We start from the raw sequence: 22,370 nt of genomic DNA, 5'->3' as shown, positions 1-22,370 counted from the left end.
ACACCTACTCTACTTCTCACACGCTCGTGTCATTCATGTGTTCACCCAACACCTACTCTACTTCTCACACGCTCGTGTCATTCATGTGTTCACCCAACACCTACTCTACTTCTCACACGCTCGTGTCATTCATGTGTTCACCCAACACCTACTCTACTTCTCACACGCTCGTGTCATTCATGTGTTCACCCAACACCTACTCTACTTCTCACACGCTCGTGTCATTCATGTGTTCACCCAACACCTACTCTACTTCTCACACGCTCGTGTCATTCATGTGTTCACCCAACACCTACTCTACTTCTCACACGCTCGTGTCATTCATGTGTTCACCCAACACCTACTCTACTTCTCACACGCTCGTGTCATTCATGTGTTCACCCAACACCTACTCTACTTCTCACACGCTCGTGTCATTCATGTGTTCACCCAACACCTACTCTACTTCTCACACGCTCATGTCATTCATGTGTTCACCCAACACCTACTCTACTTCTCACACGCTCATGTCATTCATGTGTTCACCCAACACCTACTCTACTTCTCACACGCTCATGTCATTCATGTGTTCACCCAACACCTACTCTACTTCTCACACGCTCATGTCATTCATGTGTTCACCCAACACCTACTCTACTTCTCACACGCTCATGTCATTCATGTGTTCACCCAACACCTACTCTACTTCTCACACGCTCATGTCATTCATGTGTTCACCCAACACCTACTCTACTTCTCACACGCTCATGTCATTCATGTGTTCACCCAACACCTACTCTACTTCTCACACGCTCATGTCATTCATGTGTTCACCCAACACCTACTCTACTTCTCACACGCTCATGTCATTCATGTGTTCACCCAACACCTACTCTACTTCTCACACGCTCATGTCATTCATGTGTTCACCCAACACCTACTCTACTTCTCACACGCTCATGTCATTCATGTGTTCACCCAACACCTACTCTACTTCTCACACGCTCATGTCATTCATGTGTTCACCCAACACCTACTCTACTTCTCACACGCTCATGTCATTCATGTGTTCACCCAACACCTACTCTACTTCTCACACGCTCATGTCATTCATGTGTTCACCCAACACCTACTCTACTTCTCACACGCTCATGTCATTCATGTGTTCACCCAACACCTACTCTACTTCTCACACGCTCATGTCATTCATGTGTTCACCCAACACCTACTCTACTTCTCACACGCTCATGTCATTCATGTGTTCACCCAACACCTACTCTACTTCTCACACGCTCATGTCATTCATGTGTTCACCCAACACCTACTCTACTTCTCACACGCTCATGTCATTCATGTGTTCACCCAACACCTACTCTACTTCTCACACGCTCATGTCATTCATGTGTTCACCCAACACCTACTCTACTTCTCACACGCTCATGTCATTCATGTGTTCACCCAACACCTACTCTACTTCTCACACGCTCATGTCATTCATGTGTTCACCCAACACCTACTCTACTTCTCACACGCTCATGTCATTCATGTGTTCACCCAACACCTACTCTACTTCTCACACGCTCATGTCATTCATGTGTTCACCCAACACCTACTCTACTTCTCACACGCTCATGTCATTCATGTGTTCACCCAACACCTACTCTACTTCTCACACGCTCATGTCATTCATGTGTTCACCCAACACCTACTCTACTTCTCACACACTCATGTTATTCATGTGTTCACCCAACACCTACTCTACTTCTCACACACTCATGTCATTCATGTGTTCACCCAACACCTACTCTACTTCTCACACACTCATGTCATTCATGTGTCCACCCAACACCTACTCTACTTCTCACACACTCATGTCATTCATGTGTCCACCCAACACCTACTCTACTTCTCACACACTCATGTCATTCATGTGTCCACCCAACACCTACTCTACTTCTCACACACTCATGTCATTCATGTGTCCACCCAACACCTACTCTACTTCTCACACACTCATGTCATTCATGTGTCCACCCAACACCTACTCTACTTCTCACACACTCATGTCATTCATGTGTCCACCCAACACCTACTCTACTTCTCACACACTCATGTCATTCATGTGTTCACCCAACACCTACTCTACTTCTCACACACTCATGTCATTCATGTGTCCACCCAACACCTACTCTACTTCTCACACACTCATGTCATTCATGTGTTCACCCAACACCTACTCTACTTCTCACACACTCATGTCATTCATGTGTCCACCCAACACCTACTCTACTTCTCACACACTCATGTCATTCATGTGTTCACTCAACACCTACTCTACTTCTCACACACTCATGTACTATGTCATGTAGTTTAGTTACTCAGTAGTGACAAGAAGAACACATTGATTTATTGATTGTGTCACAACACAACAAAAAAACACAAAGTTGTGTGTTAGTGTGCGACAATACGAGGACCAACAATCATTTCCTCGATTTGAACACCTCATGTATTATTACACACTTTCTTATTGTGTATTATTACAAGTACACACTTTCTTATTGTGTATTATTACAAGTACACACTTTCTTATTGTGTATTATTACAAGTACACACTTTCTTATTGTGTATTATTACAAGTACACACTTTCTTATTGTGTATTATTACAAGTACACTTTTTTGTTGTGTATTATTATAAGTACACACTTTCTTATTGTGTATTATTACAAGTACACACTTTCTTATTGTGTATTATTACAAGTACACACTTTCTTGTTGTGTATTATTACAAGTACACACTTCCTTATTGTGTATTATTACAAGTACACACTTTCTTATTGTGTATTATTACAAGTACACACTTTCTTATTGTGTATTATTACAAGTACACTTTTTTATTGTGTATTATTACAAGTACACACTTTCTTATTGTGTATTATTACAAGTACACACTTTCTTATTGTATTATTGCAAGTTCTAATTGTGTATTATTACAAGTACACACTTTCTTATTGTGTATTATTACAAGTACACACTTTCTTATTGTGTATTATTACAAGTACACTTTCTTATTGTGTATTATTACAAGTACACACTTTCTTATTGTGTATTATTACAAGTACACACTTTCTTATTGTGTATTATTACAAGTACACTTTTTTATTGTGTATTATTACAAGTACACACTTTCTTATTGTGTATTATTACAAGTACACACTTTCTTATTGTGTATTATTACAAGTACACTTTCTTATTGTGTATTATTACAAGTACACACTTTCTTATTGTATTATTACAAGTTCTAATTGTGTATTATTACAAGTACACACTTTCTTATTGTGTATTATTACAAGTACACACTTTTTTATTGTGTATTATTACAAGTACACACTTTCTAATTGTGCATTATTACAAGTACACACTTTCTTATTGTGTATTATTACAAGTACACACTTTCTTATTGTGTATTATTACAAGTACACTTTCTAATTGTGTATTATTACAAGTACACACTTTCTTATTGTGTATTATTACAAGTACACACTTTCTTATTGTGTATTATTACAAGTACACACTTTCTAATTGTGTATTATTACAAGTACACACTTTCTTATTGTGTATTATTACAAGTACACACTTTCTTATTGTGTATTATTACAAGTACACACTTTCTTATTGTGTATTATTACAAGTACACACTTTCTTATTGTGTATTATTACAAGTACACACTTTCTTATTGTGTATTATTACAAGTACACTTTTTTGTTGTGTATTATTATAAGTACACACTTTCTTATTGTGTATTATTACAAGTACACACTTTCTTATTGTGTATTATTACAAGTACACACTTTCTTGTTGTGTATTATTACAAGTACACACTTCCTTATTGTGTATTATTACAAGTACACACTTTCTTATTGTGTATTATTACAAGTACACTTTTTTTATTGTGTATTATTACAAGTACACACTTTCTTATTGTGTATTATTACAAGTACACACTTTCTTATTGTGTATTATTACAAGTACACTTTTTTATTGTGTATTATTACAAGTACACACTTTCTTATTGTGTATTATTACAAGTACACACTTTCTTATTGTATTATTACAAGTTCTAATTGTGTATTATTACAAGTACACACTTTCTTATTGTGTATTATTACAAGTACACACTTTTTTATTGTGTATTATTACAAGTACACACTTTCTTATTGTGTATTATTACAAGTACACACTTTCTTATTGTGTATTATTACAAGTACACACTTTCTTATTGTGTATTATTACAAGTACACTTTTTTATTGTGTATTATTACAAGTACACACTTTCTTATTGTGTATTATTACAAGTACACACTTTCTTATTGTGTATTATTACAAGTACACACTTTCTTATTGTGTATTATTACAAGTACACACTTTCTTATTGTGTATTATTACAAGTACACACTTTCTAATTGTGTATTATTACAAGTACACACTTTCTTATTGTGTATTATTACAAGTACACACTTTCTTATTGTGTATTATTACAAGTACACACTTTCTTATTGTGTATTATTACAAGTACACACTTTCTAATTGTGTATTATTACAAGTACACACTTTCTTATTGTGTATTATTACAAGTACACACTTTCTAATTGTGTATTATTACAAGTACACACTTTCTAATTGTGTATTATTACAAGTACACACTTTCTTATTGTGTATTATTACAAGTACACACTTTCTTATTGTGTATTATTACAAGTACACACTTTCTTATTGTGTATTATTACAAGTACACACTTTCTTATTGTGTATTATTACAAGTACACACTTTCTTATTGTGTCTTTTCCACTGCCGCCTTTCTTCTGGCTTCTGATTGGCTCTCAGCTAACACCTGTGTCACCATAGCAACAGCACCATCACCGTCTACATCTCCGTCTCCACGGAGACTCCACGCCGACACTCCGGCTCACCGTTTGAGCCGTCCGGGGGCGATGGCGATGGCGAAGGCGATGGCGGGGTCGTGGAGGTCACGGCGCCGCTGGTCCCCGGTGAGCACCACGAGGTGGTCTGGGTCACATGACTGTGAAAACAGGAAGTGGAGCCACTTGAGACTCCTTTGTAGCAACATAAGCGAGCCATGTTACCATGGAGACGCGGGAGGCTGAAGGACGGGACAGACTCGGGAGCAAGATGGCCGCCAGGGTCGCCATGACGACCAGTCCATAAGTCCAAATGGTCTTACTTGATGAAGTACTGGACCCCGTCTGCCGTGTAGGCCTCCTCCCAGCCGTATGGAAGACCTGCACGACACACCACACCCACTTCAGTCATGGACACAACTGGGACACTACGAGGACACAATAAAAACACAACAAGGACACCACGAGGATGCAATGAGGACACAACAAGTACACAAGTAAACAACAACAACATCAGAAGTACACAACAAGGAAACAACAAAAACATCAGAAGTACACAACAAGGAAACAACAAAAACATCAGAAGTACACAACAAGTAAACAATAAAAACATCACAAGTACACAACAAGGAAACAACAACAACATCAGAAGTACACAACAAGTAAACAATAAAAACATCACAAGTACACAACAAGGAAACAACAACATCATCAGAAGTACACAACAAGGAAACAACAAAAACATCAGAAGTACACAACAAGTAAACAATAAAAACATCACAAGTACACAACAAGTAAACAACAAAAACACAACAAGGACACAACAAAGACACTACAAAGATGCAATGAGGACACAAGTACACAACAAGTACATAACAAGGACACACAACAGAACACAAAAAGGACACAACAAAGACAAAAAGTACACACCAAAGACACAACAAGTACATAACAGACACAACAAGTACACAACAAAGACACAACAAGTACACTATAAAGACACCACAAGGACACAACAAGTACACATCGAGGACACAAGGACACCACGAGGATGCAATGAGGACACAACAAGGACACAAGTAAACAACAAAAACACCAAGTACATAACAGACACAACAAAGACACAACAGGTACACAACAAAGACACAGCAAGTACACCACAGGGACACAACGAGGATACAAGGACACTACGAAGATGCAATGAGGACACAATAAGGACACAACAAGAACAAAACAAAGACACAACAAAAGTACACAACAAGGACATAACAAGTACACAACATAGACACAACAAGTACACAACGAAGACACAACGAGTACACAACAAAGACACACCAAGTGCACAACAGGTACACAACAAAGACACAAAAAGTACACAACAAAGACACAACAAGTACACAACAAAGACACAACAGGTACACAAGTACACTACAAAGACACAACAGGTACACAACAAAGACACAAAAAGTACACAACAAAGACACAACAGGTACACAAGTACACAACAGGTACACAACAAATACACAACAAAGACACAAGAGGTACACAACAAAGACACAACAGGTACACAAGTACACTACAAAGACACAACAGGTACACAACAAAGACACAAAAAGTACACAACAAAGACACAACAGGTACACAAGTACACAACAGGTACACAACAAATACACAACAAAGACACAAGAGGTACACAACAAAGACACAAAAAGTACACAACAAAGACACAACAGGTACACAAGTACACAACAGGTACAAAACAAAAACACAACAAGTACACAACAAGTACACAACAAAGACAACAAATACACACCAAGTACACAACATAGACACAACAAGTACAGAACATAGACACAACAGGTACCCAACAAAGACACAAGTACACAAGAAGTACACAACAAAGACACAACAGGTACACAACAAAGACACAAAAAGTACACAACAAATACACACCAAAGAAAAGGACACAACTTCACAACACTTTCCCAGCAGATCCTCCTGACAGACTTGTAGGAGACAACATTCACTCTAGGATCCTCATGACTCTGAGACCACCAAGAACACAAAGTAGGATCTTCATGACTCTGAGACCACTAAGAACACAAAGTATGATCTTCATGACTCTGAGACCACCAAGAACACAAAGTATGATCTTCATGACTCTGAGACCACCAAGAACACAAAGTATGATCTTCATGACTCTGAGACCACCAAGAACACAAAGTATGATCTTCATGACTCTGAGACCACCAAGAACACAAAGTATGATCTTCATGACTCTGAGACCACCAAGAACACAAAGTATGATCTTCATGACTCTGAGACCACCAAGAACACAAAGTATGATCTTCATGACTCTGTGACCACCAAGAACACAAAGTATGATCCTCATGACTCTGAGACCACCAAGAACACAAAGTAGGATCTTCATGACTCTGAGACCACCAAGAACACAAAGTATGATCTTCATGACTCTGAGACCACCAAGAACACAAAGTAGGATCTTCATGACTCTGAGACCACCAAGAACACAAAGTATGATCTTCATGACTCTGAGACCACCAAGAACACAAAGTATGATCTTCATGACTCTGTGACATAGCCAATTCCGCACCAACCGACAATCGACGACTGTCAGGTCTCTCCCGCAAGCGACCTCGGGTGTGGGTGTTGGTAGTGTTGTACTTGATGGTTGTGTCAGTCTCCCAGGACAGAGAGACTGTGTGACGCGTGATCAGCCAAGAAGACGCCAACGAGGAATCGTCGAACAAAAAGCTTTATTAGTTTCAGCGAGCTTCAGACTGGAACTGCAGATTCAGGAGATAGAGGTATGAGCCTGATCACTCTTCTGATGTCCTCTCGGACCACAGTGACTAAATACCCCTTTTCCGAAGACCCCCACTTTTTGTAAATCTAGCCTTGGAGCCGGCCAGTCAATCTTTCCCTGACATTATTCCTTTGGTCAGTTTGAGTCGGGTGACCTCCGAGCCCTATCCTCTACTCCTACCTGTGGGGGCGTCCTACCAGATGTTGCTAATGTTTTTGTTATCACTCCTAAAATCCTAACCTGCATTCCAATTTCCTGGGGGCGAGAGCCACCACTCTCTGGAGAGTTTGTGATGGACATGTGCACTTTGGAAACTATCTAAGGGCATATTTCCTTAGTAGAATAATCCTCTAAAGGATTATGTGACCAAATACAAACACATGCTAGCTCACAATCATATAAGAAAATGGTACATGGTAAAATTCACCTTAGTAGTAACCTTCCTCAAAGTGGAAGGTGAAACTAAAACCAAAGCCGATGTCCTAGCAAGCCACTTTGTCTGCATGCATGAGACCCACCTTGGTCTGACAAGCAACCGGCTCGCACTACCACAGTTTGAAACTGGCAGACCCAAAGTACGGATCAGCCACAGATGGATGTCAGGGCAATCCACACCAAGTGCTCAGTCACCAACATAGAGACTCCTACCATCTGCCTGCCAGAGATCTCTATCACTGCCAGTCCCTTTTTTATGGCCTGACCTACTGCATAAGTGCAAGAAGAAACAAGCCCTTGTGATTGGTGACTGGAACTCCCATAACACGGAACAACCAACCGTGACGAAGAACTAGTTGAAAGATGTCCGGAAAAGTCTGCTGATACTCGCTGCTGCCCAGAAAAGTACTATCTTTCTATCTGTGTGCTAATTGTTTTACAGCTTTCTTTATTCCTTCTCAAACATATTTAGTAGTCTTGCAAAGCACCCACTCTCTGTCTCACCGCCCTCTCTCAGCTAGCAAGCTGCTAAGCTAGCAAAGCTAAGCTAGTCGCGGCTCAAAGCAACTACGCTCCTAAGGCGTCTGCTCCCTCAAGCTGATGCTACATCTCCAAAGACAGCAAGAACTTGACTCGGTGCGAGAAACAACCTAACTAGCTGCTCAGCTAACAAAGCTAAGCTTGTCGCGGTCGAAAGCAACTACGCTCTGAAGGCGTCTGCTCCCTCACGCTGATGCTACATCTCCAAAGACAGCAAGAACTTGACTCGGTGCGAGAAACAACCTAGCTAGCTGCTAAGCTAACAAAGCTAAGCTTGTCGCGGTCGAAAGCAACTACGCTCCGAAGGCGTCTGCTCCCTCACGCTGATGCTACATCTCCAAAGACAGGAAGAACTTGACTCGGTGCGAGAAACAACCTAGCTAGCTGCTAAGCTAACAAAGCTAAGCTTGTCGCGGTCGAAAGCAACTACGCTCTGAAGGCGTCTGCTCCCTCACGCTGATGCTACATCTCTGAAGACAGCAAAGACTCCCTGCTCTTTGTGCACCATTCTCATGGATAGGTTGGCCGTACTAGAGGACCGTGTCCGCCAACTAGAGCAGAGTAATTTCACAACTTTAGACGCCACAGACACATTTGCTAGCATTAGCTGTAGCGAGCTGACTAGCCTAGCTTGTAGCAGCCCTAAGCGGCCTACAAGCCAAGGTGAACCGGTTGAGACGCATAATCAGAATCAGAATCAGAATCTGCCACCGTGCTGCTTAGCAAACCAGCCATAATTAAGTGTTTTCCCGGGGCCAGAGCACCTGACATTGAAGCTAGACTTAGGGAGCTAACTCGCAACAGGCCTAGTAAACACGTATGACAGGCTAATTGCACCACTAGCTACGCGAACATAGTTGTATACGTCGGCTCCAATGACACTGGGATGAGACAGTCAGAGATTACAAAGCAGAACATAGCTAGGACTTGTAATTTCGCTAGAAAGATATCCCAGCAAGGAGTACTTGTCTCTGGCCCCCTGCCTGCAAGAGGCAAAGATGGGAGATATAGCAGATCAGTCTTGCTCAACAAGTGGCTGGCTAGTTTTTGTAGAGAACAGGGACTGACGTTTATTGATAATTGGCCCTCTTTCTAGGGCAAACCGGGCTTGCTGAGGAAGGACGGCCTTCACCCTAACCAGGAAGGCGCCTCCACTCTACCTAGGAACATAGACCACTGGTTGAGTAACACTTGACTGACTACACTAGAGCAAGCCCGGTCACAGGCAATTACAGTGTCTGTTGGTCCGGGTGAGGAGTCAGTTAAGCCAGAACTGACCAGAGTCATTAGAGACAACAATCTTAACGTCATTGGTCTCAGCAAAAGCTGGCTAAAACCAGATGAATTTTTCCCGCTTAACGAAGCATCTCCTCCTAACTCTACAAGTGCACATGTTGCCATTCCTCTTAAAAGGGGTGAAGGGTTCGCACTAATCCATTCATCCATTTTCTACCGCTTGTCCCTTATATACAATGAAAACATTAACCTTAGCATTGACCTAAGTAATAAATATAAATCATTCGAGGTGCTTACTATGAGGTCTGTCACACCGCTACTTCTCTACCTGGCTGTTATCTACCGCCCCCCTGGGCCTTATTCGGTCCAAAAGCATCCCCAACATGAAGAGTGTTACCTGGTTAAAGTAATCATGAAGACAATTGATGTAAATATTGATCCTAATGAATAGTGTGGATAATGCATATGTTTAAGAGCTATTTCTTTATTCATAATCATGTTTGAATCAGCTCATATTTTTCCATGTATACTCTGTATACTAGTTTCTCTTTGTCTTCAGATTGCCTGTTTAGACAGGGTCGTAAACCATCAGGAATGTGAACACAACCCCCAAGTCTCTCTTCTTATCAGTGTTGAGAGGAGGAGGGGGGTGGGGGTGGGGGGGTGATGGGGGCTTTCTTTGTGTGAAAAGAGTTGCTTTTTCCTTTGGAATGCCAGATCAACTTGGGCTACGCATTCGTATGTGTTGTTCGAGGCTGGTCTCTATTCTCAAATATTTGACAATAAATTACAAAATACCTATTCTGTGCTTGGTGGTACCTTTGAGTCAATTTATATGTCATTAAGGAACTTGGGACTGACCAGCGCTTTACATCCCACTTGGAGGAACATCTGGTCAAACGCAACAATAGCAATCAATATGAAGGTGGATGTTGGTATCTAGGCAACAGCAGCTGTGATGAAAAGATGAATATGTTGGTGTTGCATGAACGTGACCTACTTGGCTTCTCACCATCATCTTCTTCATCCTTCTCACCATCATCTTCCTCATCCTTCTCACCATCATCTTCCTCATCACCTTCCTCATCCCCATCTTCTTCGTCCTCGTCTTTCTCTTCCTCATCCTCAGCGTGGCAAAGACAATGAGCTGGCGATGAAGGTGATGATGAAGACGATGGTTCTTTAACCTCGCTTTGACGCGCCAACAAAACAAAACAAAAGAAGACAAAAGAAAAAAAAAACATGAAACAAAACAAACAAAACAAAATAAAAAAAGGGAAGAAGAATATTTGACAAGTTTTACTTCCACTGCGCTACAAACAAATACTACTACTGTTGTGTTATTGTACTTGAAATATTGATGTAATATTAAGTATTAATATGATGTACAGTAGTAATGTGATTATATTTACAGTCAGTTGTAATACCAACTAACCGCTGTAAAACTATTGTAGTCATACTGTACTTTTATGTAATATTTCTGTAGTATTGTTGTGGTAATACTATTGTAATATTGTAGCAATAATGTAGTAATGCTGTGCTTTTATTGCAATATTACTGTAGTATTGTTGTAGTAATACTATTAAAATATTGTAGCAATAATGTAGTAATGCTGTGCTTTTATTGCAATATTACTGTAGTATTGTTGTAGTAATACTATTAAAATATTGTAGCAATAATGTAGTAATGCTGTGCTTTTATTGTAATATTACTGTAGTATTGTTGTAGTAATACTATTAAAATATTGTAGCAATAATGTAGTAATGCTGTGCTTTTATTGCAATATTACTGTAGTATTGTTGTAGTAATACTATTAAAATATTGTAGCAATAATGTAGTAATGCTGTGCTTTTACTGTAATATTACTGTAGTATTGTTGTAGTAATACTATTAAAATATTGTAGAAATAATGTAGTAGTGTAGTAATGCTGTGCTTTTATTGTAATATTACTGTAGTATTGTTGTAGTAATACTATTGTAATATTGTAGCAATAATGTAGTAATGCTGTGCTTTTATTGTAATATTACTGTAGTATTGTTGTAGTAATACTATTGTAATATTGTAGCAATAATGTAGTAATGCTGTGCTTTTATTGTAATATCACTGTAGTATTGTTGTAGTAATACTATTAAAATATTGTAGAAATAATGTAGTAATGCTGTGCTTTTATTGTAATATTACTGTAGTATTGTTGTAGTAATACTATTGTAATATTGTAGCAATAATGTAGTAATGCTGTGCTTTTATTGTAATATTACTGTAGTATTGTTGTGGTAATACTATTGTAATATTGTAGCAATAATGTAGTAATGCTGTGCTTTTATTGTAATATTACTGTAGTATTGTTGTATTAATACTATTGTAATATTGTAGCAATAATGTAGTAATGCTGTGCTTTTATTGTAATATTATTGTAGTATTGTTGTAGTAATACTATTGTAATATTGTAGCAACAATGTAGTAATGCTGTGCTTTTATTGTAATATTACTGTAGTATTGTTGTAGTAATACTATTGTAATATTGTAGCAATAATGTAGTAATGCTGTGCTTTTATTGTAATATTACTGTAGTATTGTTGTAGTAATACTATTAAAATATTGTAGAAATAATGTAGTAGTGTAGTAATGCTGTGCTTTTATTGTAATATTACTGTAGTATTGTTGTAGTAATACTATTGTAATATTGTAGCAATAATGTAGTAATGCTGTGCTTTTATTGTAATATTACTGTAGTATTGTTGTAGTAATACTATTAAAATATTGTAGCAATAATGTAGTAGTGTAGTAATGCTGTGCTTTTATTGTAATATTACTGTAGTATTGTTGTAGTAATACTATTGTAATATTGTAGCAATAATGTAGTAATGCTGTGCTTTTATTGTAATATTACTGTAGTATTGTTGTAGTAATACTATTAAAATATTGCAGCAATAATGTAGTAGTGTAGTAATGCTGTGCTTTTATTGTAATATTACTGTAGTATTGTTGTAGTAATACTATTAAAATATTGTAGAAATAATGTAGTAGTGTAGTAATGCTGTGCTTTTATTGTAATATTACTGTAGTATTGTTGTAGTAATACTATTGTAATATTGTAGCAATAATGTAGTAATGCTGTGCTTTTATTGTAATATTACTGTAGTATTGTTGTAGTAATACTATTAAAATATTGTAGAAATAATGTAGTAGTGTAGTAATGCTGTGCTTTTATTGTAATATCACTGTAGTATTGTTGTAGTAATACTATTAAAATATTGTAGCAATAATGTAGTAGTGTAGTAATGCTGTGCTTTTATTGTAATATTACTGTAGTATTGTTGTAGTAATACTATTAAAATATTGTAGAAATAAAGTAGTAGTGTAGTAATGCTGTGCTTTTATTGTAATATTACTGTAGTATTGTTGTAGTAATACTATTGTAATATTGTAGCAATAATGTAGTAATGCTGTGCTTTTATAGTAATATTACTGTAGTATTGTTGTAGTAATGCTATTACAATATTGTAGAAATAATGTAGTAGTGTAGTAATGCTGTTCTTTTATTGTAATATTACTGTAGTATTGTTGTAGTAATACTACTAAAATATTGTAGAAATAATGTAGTAGTGTAGTAATGCTGTGCTTTTATTTTAATATTACTGTAGTATTGTTGTAGTAATACTATTGTAATATTGTAGCAATAATGTAGTAATGCTGTGCTTTTATTGTAATATTACTGTAGTATTGTTGTAGTAATACTATTAAAATATTGTAGAAATAATGTAGTAGTGTAGTAATGCTGTTCTTTTATTGTAATATTACTGTAGTATTGTTGTAGTAATACTATTAAAATATTGTAGAAATAATGTAGTAGTGTAGTAATGCTGTGATTTTATTGTATATTACTGTAGTATTGTTGTAGTAATACTATTGTAATATTGTAGCAATAATGTAGTAATGCTGTGCTTTTATTGTAATATTACTGTAGTATTGTTGTAGTAATACTATTAAAATATTGTAGCAATAATGTAGTAATGCTGTGCTTTTATTGTAATATTACTGTAGTATTGTTGTAGTAATACTATTGTAATATTGTAGCAATAATGTAGTAATGCTGTGCTTTTATTGTAATATTACTGTAGTATTGTTGTAGTAATACTATTGTAATATTGTAGCAATAATGTAGTAATGCTGTGCTTTTATTGTATATTACTGTAGTATTGTTGTAGTAATACTATTGTAATATTGTAGCAATAATGTAGTAATGCTGTGCTTTTATTGTAATATTACTGTAGTATTGTTGTAGTAATACTATTAAAATATTGTAGAAATAATGTAGTAGTGTAGTAATGCTGTGCTTTTATTGTAATATTACTGTAGTATTGTTGTAGTAATACTATTGTAATATTGTAGCAAAAATGTAGTAATGCTGTGCTTTTATTGTAATATTACTGTAGTATTGTTGTAGTAATACTACTAAAATACTGTAGCAATAATGTAGTATTGTATTAATACTGTACTTTTATTGTAATATTACTGTAGTATTGTTGTAGTAATACCACTGTATTACTCTAGTAACGCTGTATAATATTAAAATATTACTGTTTTGCAGAGTTATTTGTAAATGTTGGTGTTATTATACTAACAATGTAGTATTACTGTAGTAAAATATAAATACTGTAGAATTACTGTTGTATAATTGTAGTAATGCTGTAGTATCCTTGTAATATTAATGTTGTAATACCAATGTATTACTCTAGTGATGCTGTGGTAATATTGCTCTTGTATCATTGTAGTAATACTGTAGTAATACTGTAGTAATACTGTACTGCAGTGTGTTGGATGTAGTGACGATTTAGACGCGCTAACAATGTTTGTATGTTGGCATCATGAATGGAATGTAATCTAATGTAATGTAATGTCATGTAATCTAAAGTAATGTAATGAAAAGTAATTAATCTAATGTAATGTCATGTAAAGTAATCTAATGTAATGTCATGTAAAGTAATGTAATCTAATGTAATGAAAAGTAATATCATCTAATGTAATGTAATGTAAAGTAATATCATGTAATGTAAAGTAATCTAATGTTATATCATGTAAAGTAATGTAATCTAATGTAATGAAAAGTAATATCATCTAATGTAATGTAATGTAAAGTAATATCATGTAATGTAAAGTAATCTAATGTTATATCATGTAAAGTAATGTAATCTAATGAAAAGTAATGTAATGAAATGTAACGTAAATGACTGTAATGTATTTTATTGTAAAGTAATGTAATGTAATCTATGTCACAAACATAAATCTTCCTGTCACTCAAACACGAGAGTAAGCACAGATCCGCCAACAGCCAGATGCTAACAAATGCTAAGCTAACTGTTGACGTCGCATTGATGCTAGCGGGTCGGAGACGTTAAGTCAGTCCATCAGTGTTTTGGCACCGTTCTGCATGCTAATGCTAACAGCTGTAGAAGTTAACTAAGAAGGCTAACTAGCTACATGACTCTTGGTCATCAATAACTAAGAAGGCTAACTAGCTACATGACTCTTGGTCATCAATAACTAAGAAGGCTAACTAGCTACATGACTCTTAGTCATCAATAACTAAGAAGGCTAACTAGCTACATGACTCTTAGTCATCAATAACTAAGAAGGCTAACTAGCTACATGACTCTTGGTCATCAATAACTAAGAAGGCTAACTAGCTACATGACTCTTGGTGATCAATAACTAAGAAGGCTAACTAGCTACATGACTCTTGGTCATCAATAACTAAGAAGGCTAACTAGCTACATGACTATGGGTCATCAATAACTAAGAAGGCTAACTAGCTACATGACTCTTGGTCATCAATAACTAAGAAGGCTAACTAGCTACGTGACTCTTGGTCATCAATAACTAAGAAGGCTAACTAGCTACATGACTCTTGGTGATCAATAACTAAGAAAGCTAACTAGCTACATGACTCTTGGTGATCAATAACTAAGAAGGCTAACTAGCTACATGACTGTTGGTCATCAATAGTTTCAGATAGGTAAAGTCCACATGTAGTGTTGTGGACAAGGTTTTCCCAGGCCAGACAAAGACTGGGAAGAAGACACTTGGTGTTAGCACAGATGGACACACGCATGCAGGTTAGCGTCTATGGGACGTCCACAGTCTGTGAGGGGGCGGTCCTTAGAAGGCTGAAAGAGGGAGGACAGGCAGGTGTCAGCTCCACCACTAGGGGGCGCATGCAGGAGGTGACACTCCACTTACTGTCCACGTCCATGGTGGTCCACTTACTGTCCACGTCCATGGTGGTCCGCACACTCCTGCTCAGATCCTTGGCCTCCTGCAGCAGCGAGGACGCTGACCACGCCTTCTTCTTGTGAGGCCCCGCCTTCACCTCGCCGCCGCAGCTGCGGACACACACACACACACACACACACACCTCAACACAACTTCTACACACGTCACCATGGAGACGACATCAGGCCACCACATATTTCCTCCCGTTTGTCGTCGGGAGCGACTGGTCTTTTCTCTAGCTCCGCCCCCTTTAGCGAGCCGACCCCTGTGCTACTCCTTAAAATGATGTCATGTGCTCCTAACTCCACCTTGTACAAAGTACACCAGCAGTGCAGTAGTCATGTTGTGTAAATGCTCAATAAAAAGAGAATAGAATGATTTGTCTTTGCAGTTTATTCAGTTGAATATAAGTTGAAAAGGATTTGTTGTATTCTCTTTTTATTGAGCATTTACACAACGTGACTACTTCACTGCTGGTGCACTTTGTGCATGGTCACCTTCATCACCATCATCATTGTCATCATCATCATCACCACCACCATCACCATTGTCACCATCATCATCATCACCACAGTCATCATCATCATCACCATCATCATCACTGAAATCATCATATTCGCCACCATCACAGTCATCATCACCATCCTCATGATCACAGTCATCATCATCACCATCCTCATGATCACAGTCATCATCATCATCATCACCATTATCATCAACCTCATCATGATCATCATCACCACAAACAACATCACAATCATCATCATTATGATCATCATCAACACAATTATCATCACAACCACCACCATCATCATCATCATCAACAACACAATTATCATCACAACCACCACCATCATCATCATCATCAACAACACAATTATCATCACAACCACCACCACCATCATCATCATCAACAACACAATTATCATCACAACCACCACAATCATCATCATCATCACAATTGTCGTCATTATGGTCATCATCAACACAATTATCATCACAACCACCACCATCATCATCATCATCACAATTGTCGTCATTATGATGATCATCAACACAATTATCATCACAACCACCACCATCATCATCATCATCACAATTGTCGTCATTATGATCATCATCAACACAATTATCATCACAACCACCACCATCATCATCATCATCAACAACACAATTATCATCACAACCACCACCATCATCATCATCATCAACAACACAATTATCATCACAACCACCACCACCATCATCATCATCAACAACACAATTATCATCACAACCACCACCATCATCATCATCATAATTGTCGTCATTATGATCATCATCAACACAATTATCATCACAACCACCACAATCATCATCATCATCACAATTGTCGTCATTATGATCATCATCAACACAATTATCATCACAACCACCACAATCATCATCATCATCACAATTGTCATCACAACCATCACCACCATCATCATCATCAACAACACAATTATCATCACAACCACCACCATCATCATCTTCACAATTGTCGTCATTATGGTCATCATCAACACAATTATCATCACAACCACCACCACCATCATCATCATCATCAACACAATTATCATCACAACCACCACCATCACCATCATCAATCAACATCATCATCATCAGCGTCGTCGCCATCATCAGCATCATAATCATCACTATCAACATCACAATCACAGACATCACAATCGTCATCATCACCACCACAGTTATCATCATCATCATCACAATCAAAGGTTTTTCAAACGAGAGAAAAGGTCACAGCTGGTTCTAACACACACACACACACGCACGCACGCACGCACGCACGCACGCACGCACGCACGCACGCACGCACGCACGCACGCACGCACGCACGCACGCACGCACGCACGCACGCACGCACGCACGCACACACACACACACACACACACACACACACACACACACACACACACACACACACACACACACACACACACACACACACACACACACACACACACACACACACACACACACACACACACACACACACACACACACAGGTGAGTGTAAAGTGACATGGGGGGGGGTGTGGTGTTATGAAAGATGAGTCACAGTGACCCGCCAAAATAAAACAACAAGTGACTTAACAGAGTGACCTGCTTTCTTACACAAGGAGAGGAGGAGGACAGCAGCAGGCACAGGATGGATCAAGGACTACTTCTATTAACTAGTATGTCACATTGGTTAGTTAGTATTAACTAGTGTGCCACATTGGTTAGTTAGTATGAACTAGTGTGTCACATTGGTTAGTTAGTATTAACTAGTGTGTCACATTGGTTAGTTAGTATGAACTAGTGTGTCACATTGGTTAGTTAGTATGAACTAGTATGTCACATTGGTTAGTTAGTATTAACTAGTGTGTCACATTGGTTAGTTAGTATGAACTAGTGTGTGACAGTTTGTGTTAAACAGGACATGAAGACTCCCTGCAGGTTGTGTTGTGGTTCTTCCTCACCACAGGTGATCATTAGCAGTGACTTCCTGGGCCCACCTGGGCTGAAGTGGGTCAACGCTGACTGTGAGGTAGACTGGAAGGTGGACTAATGGGCTGGACTCTCGTTACATCATCATGTCAGCTTGGAGGTCTTCCTCCTTCCCAGCACGTCATCCTACACGGTGTCATGGTTCCTCAGCTGGTCCCTCAGCTGGTCCCTCAGCTGGTCCCTCAGCTGGTTCCTCAGCTGGTTCCTCAGCTGGTCCCTCAGCTGGTTCCTCAGCTGGTTCCTCAGCTGGTTCCTCAGCTGGTCCCTCAGCTGGTTCCTCAGCTGGTCCCTCAGCTGGTCCCTCAGCTGGTCCCTCAGCTGGTTCCTCAGCTGGTTCCTCAGCTGGTTCCTCAGCTGGTCCCTCAGCTGGTTCCTCAGCTGGTCCCTCAGCTGGTCCCTCAGCTGGTTCCTCAGCTGGTCCCTCAGCTGGTCCCTCAGCTGGTCCCTCAGCTGGTCCCTCAGCTGGTCCCTCAGCTGGTCCCTCAGCTGGTTCCTCAGCTGGTTCCTCAGCTGGTCCCTCAGCTGGTTCCTCAGCTGGTCCCTCAGCTGGTCCCTCAGCTGGTTCCTCAGCTGGTCCCTCAGCTGGTTCCTCAGCTGGTCCCTCAGCTGGTCCCTCAGCTGGTCCCTCAGCTGGTTCCTCAGCTGGTTCCTCAGCTGGTCCCTCAGCTGGTTCCTCAGCTGGTCCCTCAGCTGGTCCCTCAGCTGGTTCCTCAGCTGGTTCTTGCTGTGCTCCAAACTGAACCTTCACACACATTAGGAGTTGTGTGAAGTTGGGATCTTCTTCAGGTTTTTCTCCACAAGCAACACAACTTCAAGACCAGATGGTGGGAAGCGAGAGGTGGTCTTGGAAGGGCAGGAGGCCGTGTTGAAGGTTGGAGAAGACGGAACAAGGCCAAGACGGTCTTGAGTTCCACCAGACAGGAAGTAGATCTTCTTGAGTCTGACTTTTGCCATCAAAGCTGCTGAGATAAACTAAGTTGTCTTCCTCTAACAAGACAACACCTTTGTGACCTCTAAAGTCCTGAACCCACCATGAGTGCCATTTGAACCGATACGGTACCGAGGAGCTGATACCGGTACTCAACAGTACCAATGTACAAAAGTTTTGTGTGTTGATAAATATTATTTGTTATTGATAAGAAGAAACTGCAGTTTTATTTCACACGTCTGGGTCTCATTTGCAAGTCCAAGACTTTGTTGTTCTGTTGCGCCCTAAAAAGTGTTGATACTGTAAGTATTGTACTTATGACACACCAACTTTTTGATTGTGACGCGTTGCAGTTTTCATAACACATTTTGGAGGTGTTGACCTCGCCATGTAAAATCGCTAATGCTAATTAGCAAATGTATATTAGCATCAAGCTAGCGCATTTTTGTAAAAGTGGAGCCCTACTTTGCTCACGTTGGAGCGTTTCTTTTAGTCAAGTTCTTTATTGCCGGGGAAAATGTCAACATTAACGAGAGGTTGTTTGTCTGAGTGCGCTCTCGGTGCTGCTGGAGTGATCGGCAAGTGCCAAATACAAAGGCAAAACCGGGCGTGAAGTCACAGGCAAAAAAAGATGCTTGTCACGGCCGATACAGAATACGAGTCATGGATGGTCACGCTCATGGGAAGGTGGACTTGATGGTACCTGGAAGTCTTGGTGGGTCCAAGTCCTTCACGCAGGAACTCTTCCACATTCTGAGGAGCAAAGAAGATGACTTGTCAGTTCTATCTTTCAAGAACTTCTTTGACTCGTCACTGGGGGTCCATCTGATATCAGTCCGATATCAACAAGTATGTGATGACATCAGCTTGCATGTAAAATGTGTGATATCATGTGCGATACAGGCAGTCCTGCAGAATGTTTATTTGTGTGATATGTGCGATACAAGCAATCCAGCAGAGTGTTTACTTGTGTGTGATATCATGTGCGATACAGGCAGTCCTGCAGCGTGTTTACTTGTGTGTGATATCATGTGCGATACAGGCAGCCCTGTAGAGTGTTTACTTGTGTGTGATATCATGTGCGATACAGGCAGTCCTGTAGAGTGTTTACTTGTGTGTGATATTATGTGCGATACAGGCAGTCCTGCAGAGTGTTTATTTGTGTGTGATATGTGCGATACAAGCAATCCAGCAGAGTGTTTACTTGTGTGTGATATCATGTGTGATACAGGCAGTCCTGCAGAGTGTTCACTTGTGTGTGATATCATGTGCGATACAAGCAGTCCTGCAGAGCGTTTACTTGTGTGTGATATCATGTGCGATACAGGCAGTCCTGTAGAGTGTTTACTTGTCTGTGATATCATGTGCAATACAAGCAGTCCTGCAGACTGTTTACTTGTGTGTGGTATCATGTGCGATACAGGCAGTCCTGCAGAGTGTTTATTTGTGTGTGATATGTGCGATGCAAGCAATCCAGCAGAGTGTTTACTTGTGTGTGATATCATGTGCGATACAGGCAGTCCTGCAGAGTGTTTACTTGTGTGTGATATCATGTGCGATACAGGCAGTCCTGCAGACTGTTTACTCGTGTGTGATATCATGTGCGATACAAGCAGTCCTGCAGAGTGTTTACTTGTGTGTGATATCATGTGCGATACAAGCAGTCCTGCAGAGTGTTTACTTGTGTGTTATATCATGTGCGATACAGGCAGTCCTGTGGAGTGTTTACTTGTGTGTGATATCATGTGCGATACAAGCAGTCCTGCAGTGTTTACTTGTGTGTGATATCATGTGCGATACAGGCAGTCCTGTGGAGTGTTTACTTGTGTGTGATATCATGTGCGATACAAGCAGTCCTGCAGACTGTTTACTCGTGTGTGATATCATGTACGATACAAGCAGTCCTGCAGAGTGTTTACTTGTGTGTGATATCATGTGCGAGACAGGCAGTCCTGTAGAGTGTTTACTTGTGTGTGATATCATGTGCGATACAGGCAGTCCTGCAGAGTGTTTATTTGTGTGTGATATGTGCGATACAAGCAATCCAGCAAAGTGTTTACTTGTGTGTGATATCATGTGCGATACAGGCAGTCCTGCAGAGTGTTTACTTGTGTGTGATATCATGTGCGATACAAGCAGTCTTGCAGAGTGTTTACTTGTGTGTGATATCATGTGCGATACAGGCAGCCCAGCAGAGTGTTTACTTGTGTGTGATATCATGTGCGATACAAGCAGTCCTGCAGACTGTTTACTTGTGTGTGATATCATGTGTGATACAAGCAGTCCTGTAGAGTGTTTACTTGTGTGTGATATCATGTGCGATACAGGCAGTCCTGCAGAGTGTTTATTTGTGTGTGATATGTGCGATACAAGCAGTCCTGCAGAGCAGTGGTCCCCAACCACCGGTCCGCGGCCCGGTTGGTACTGGGCCGCACAAGAAAAAAAATATATAAATAAATATTTTTTAAAAATTAAATCCACATAAAAAACACAAGATACACTTACAATTAGTGCACCAAGCCAACAAAACTCCCTCCCCCATTTACACTCATTCACACAAAAGGGTTGTTTCATATTCTGGTTCCTACATTTTATATCAATATATATCAATAAAGTCTGCAAGGGATACAGTTATTAATATATCAATATATATCAATACAGTCTGCAGGGATACAGTTATTAATATATCAATATATATCAA

General features: G+C 39.3%; 1 protein-coding gene across 1 annotated transcript in view; it reads right to left on the bottom strand.

The window, feature by feature from the left end:
* Positions 1-4,529: 4,529 nt before the first annotated feature.
* stxbp4 (syntaxin binding protein 4) overlaps positions 4,530-22,370 on the bottom strand; it is an 85,991-nt gene continuing 68,150 nt past the window's right edge. Inside the window, 4 exon segments of the mRNA XM_062030678.1 lie at positions 4,530-5,059; positions 5,222-5,279; positions 16,205-16,320; positions 20,373-20,422. Coding sequence (XP_061886662.1) covers positions 4,903-5,059; positions 5,222-5,279; positions 16,205-16,320; positions 20,373-20,422 — 381 coding nt within the window. The 3' untranslated portion in view covers positions 4,530-4,902.

The sequence above is a fragment of the Entelurus aequoreus genome, linkage group LG21, assembly GCF_033978785.1.
Source record: "Entelurus aequoreus isolate RoL-2023_Sb linkage group LG21, RoL_Eaeq_v1.1, whole genome shotgun sequence".
Lineage (NCBI taxonomy): Eukaryota > Metazoa > Chordata > Actinopteri > Syngnathiformes > Syngnathidae > Entelurus > Entelurus aequoreus.
The sequence above is the reverse complement of the archived record's forward strand: the minus strand, read 5'-3'. Positions and strand labels throughout refer to the sequence as shown.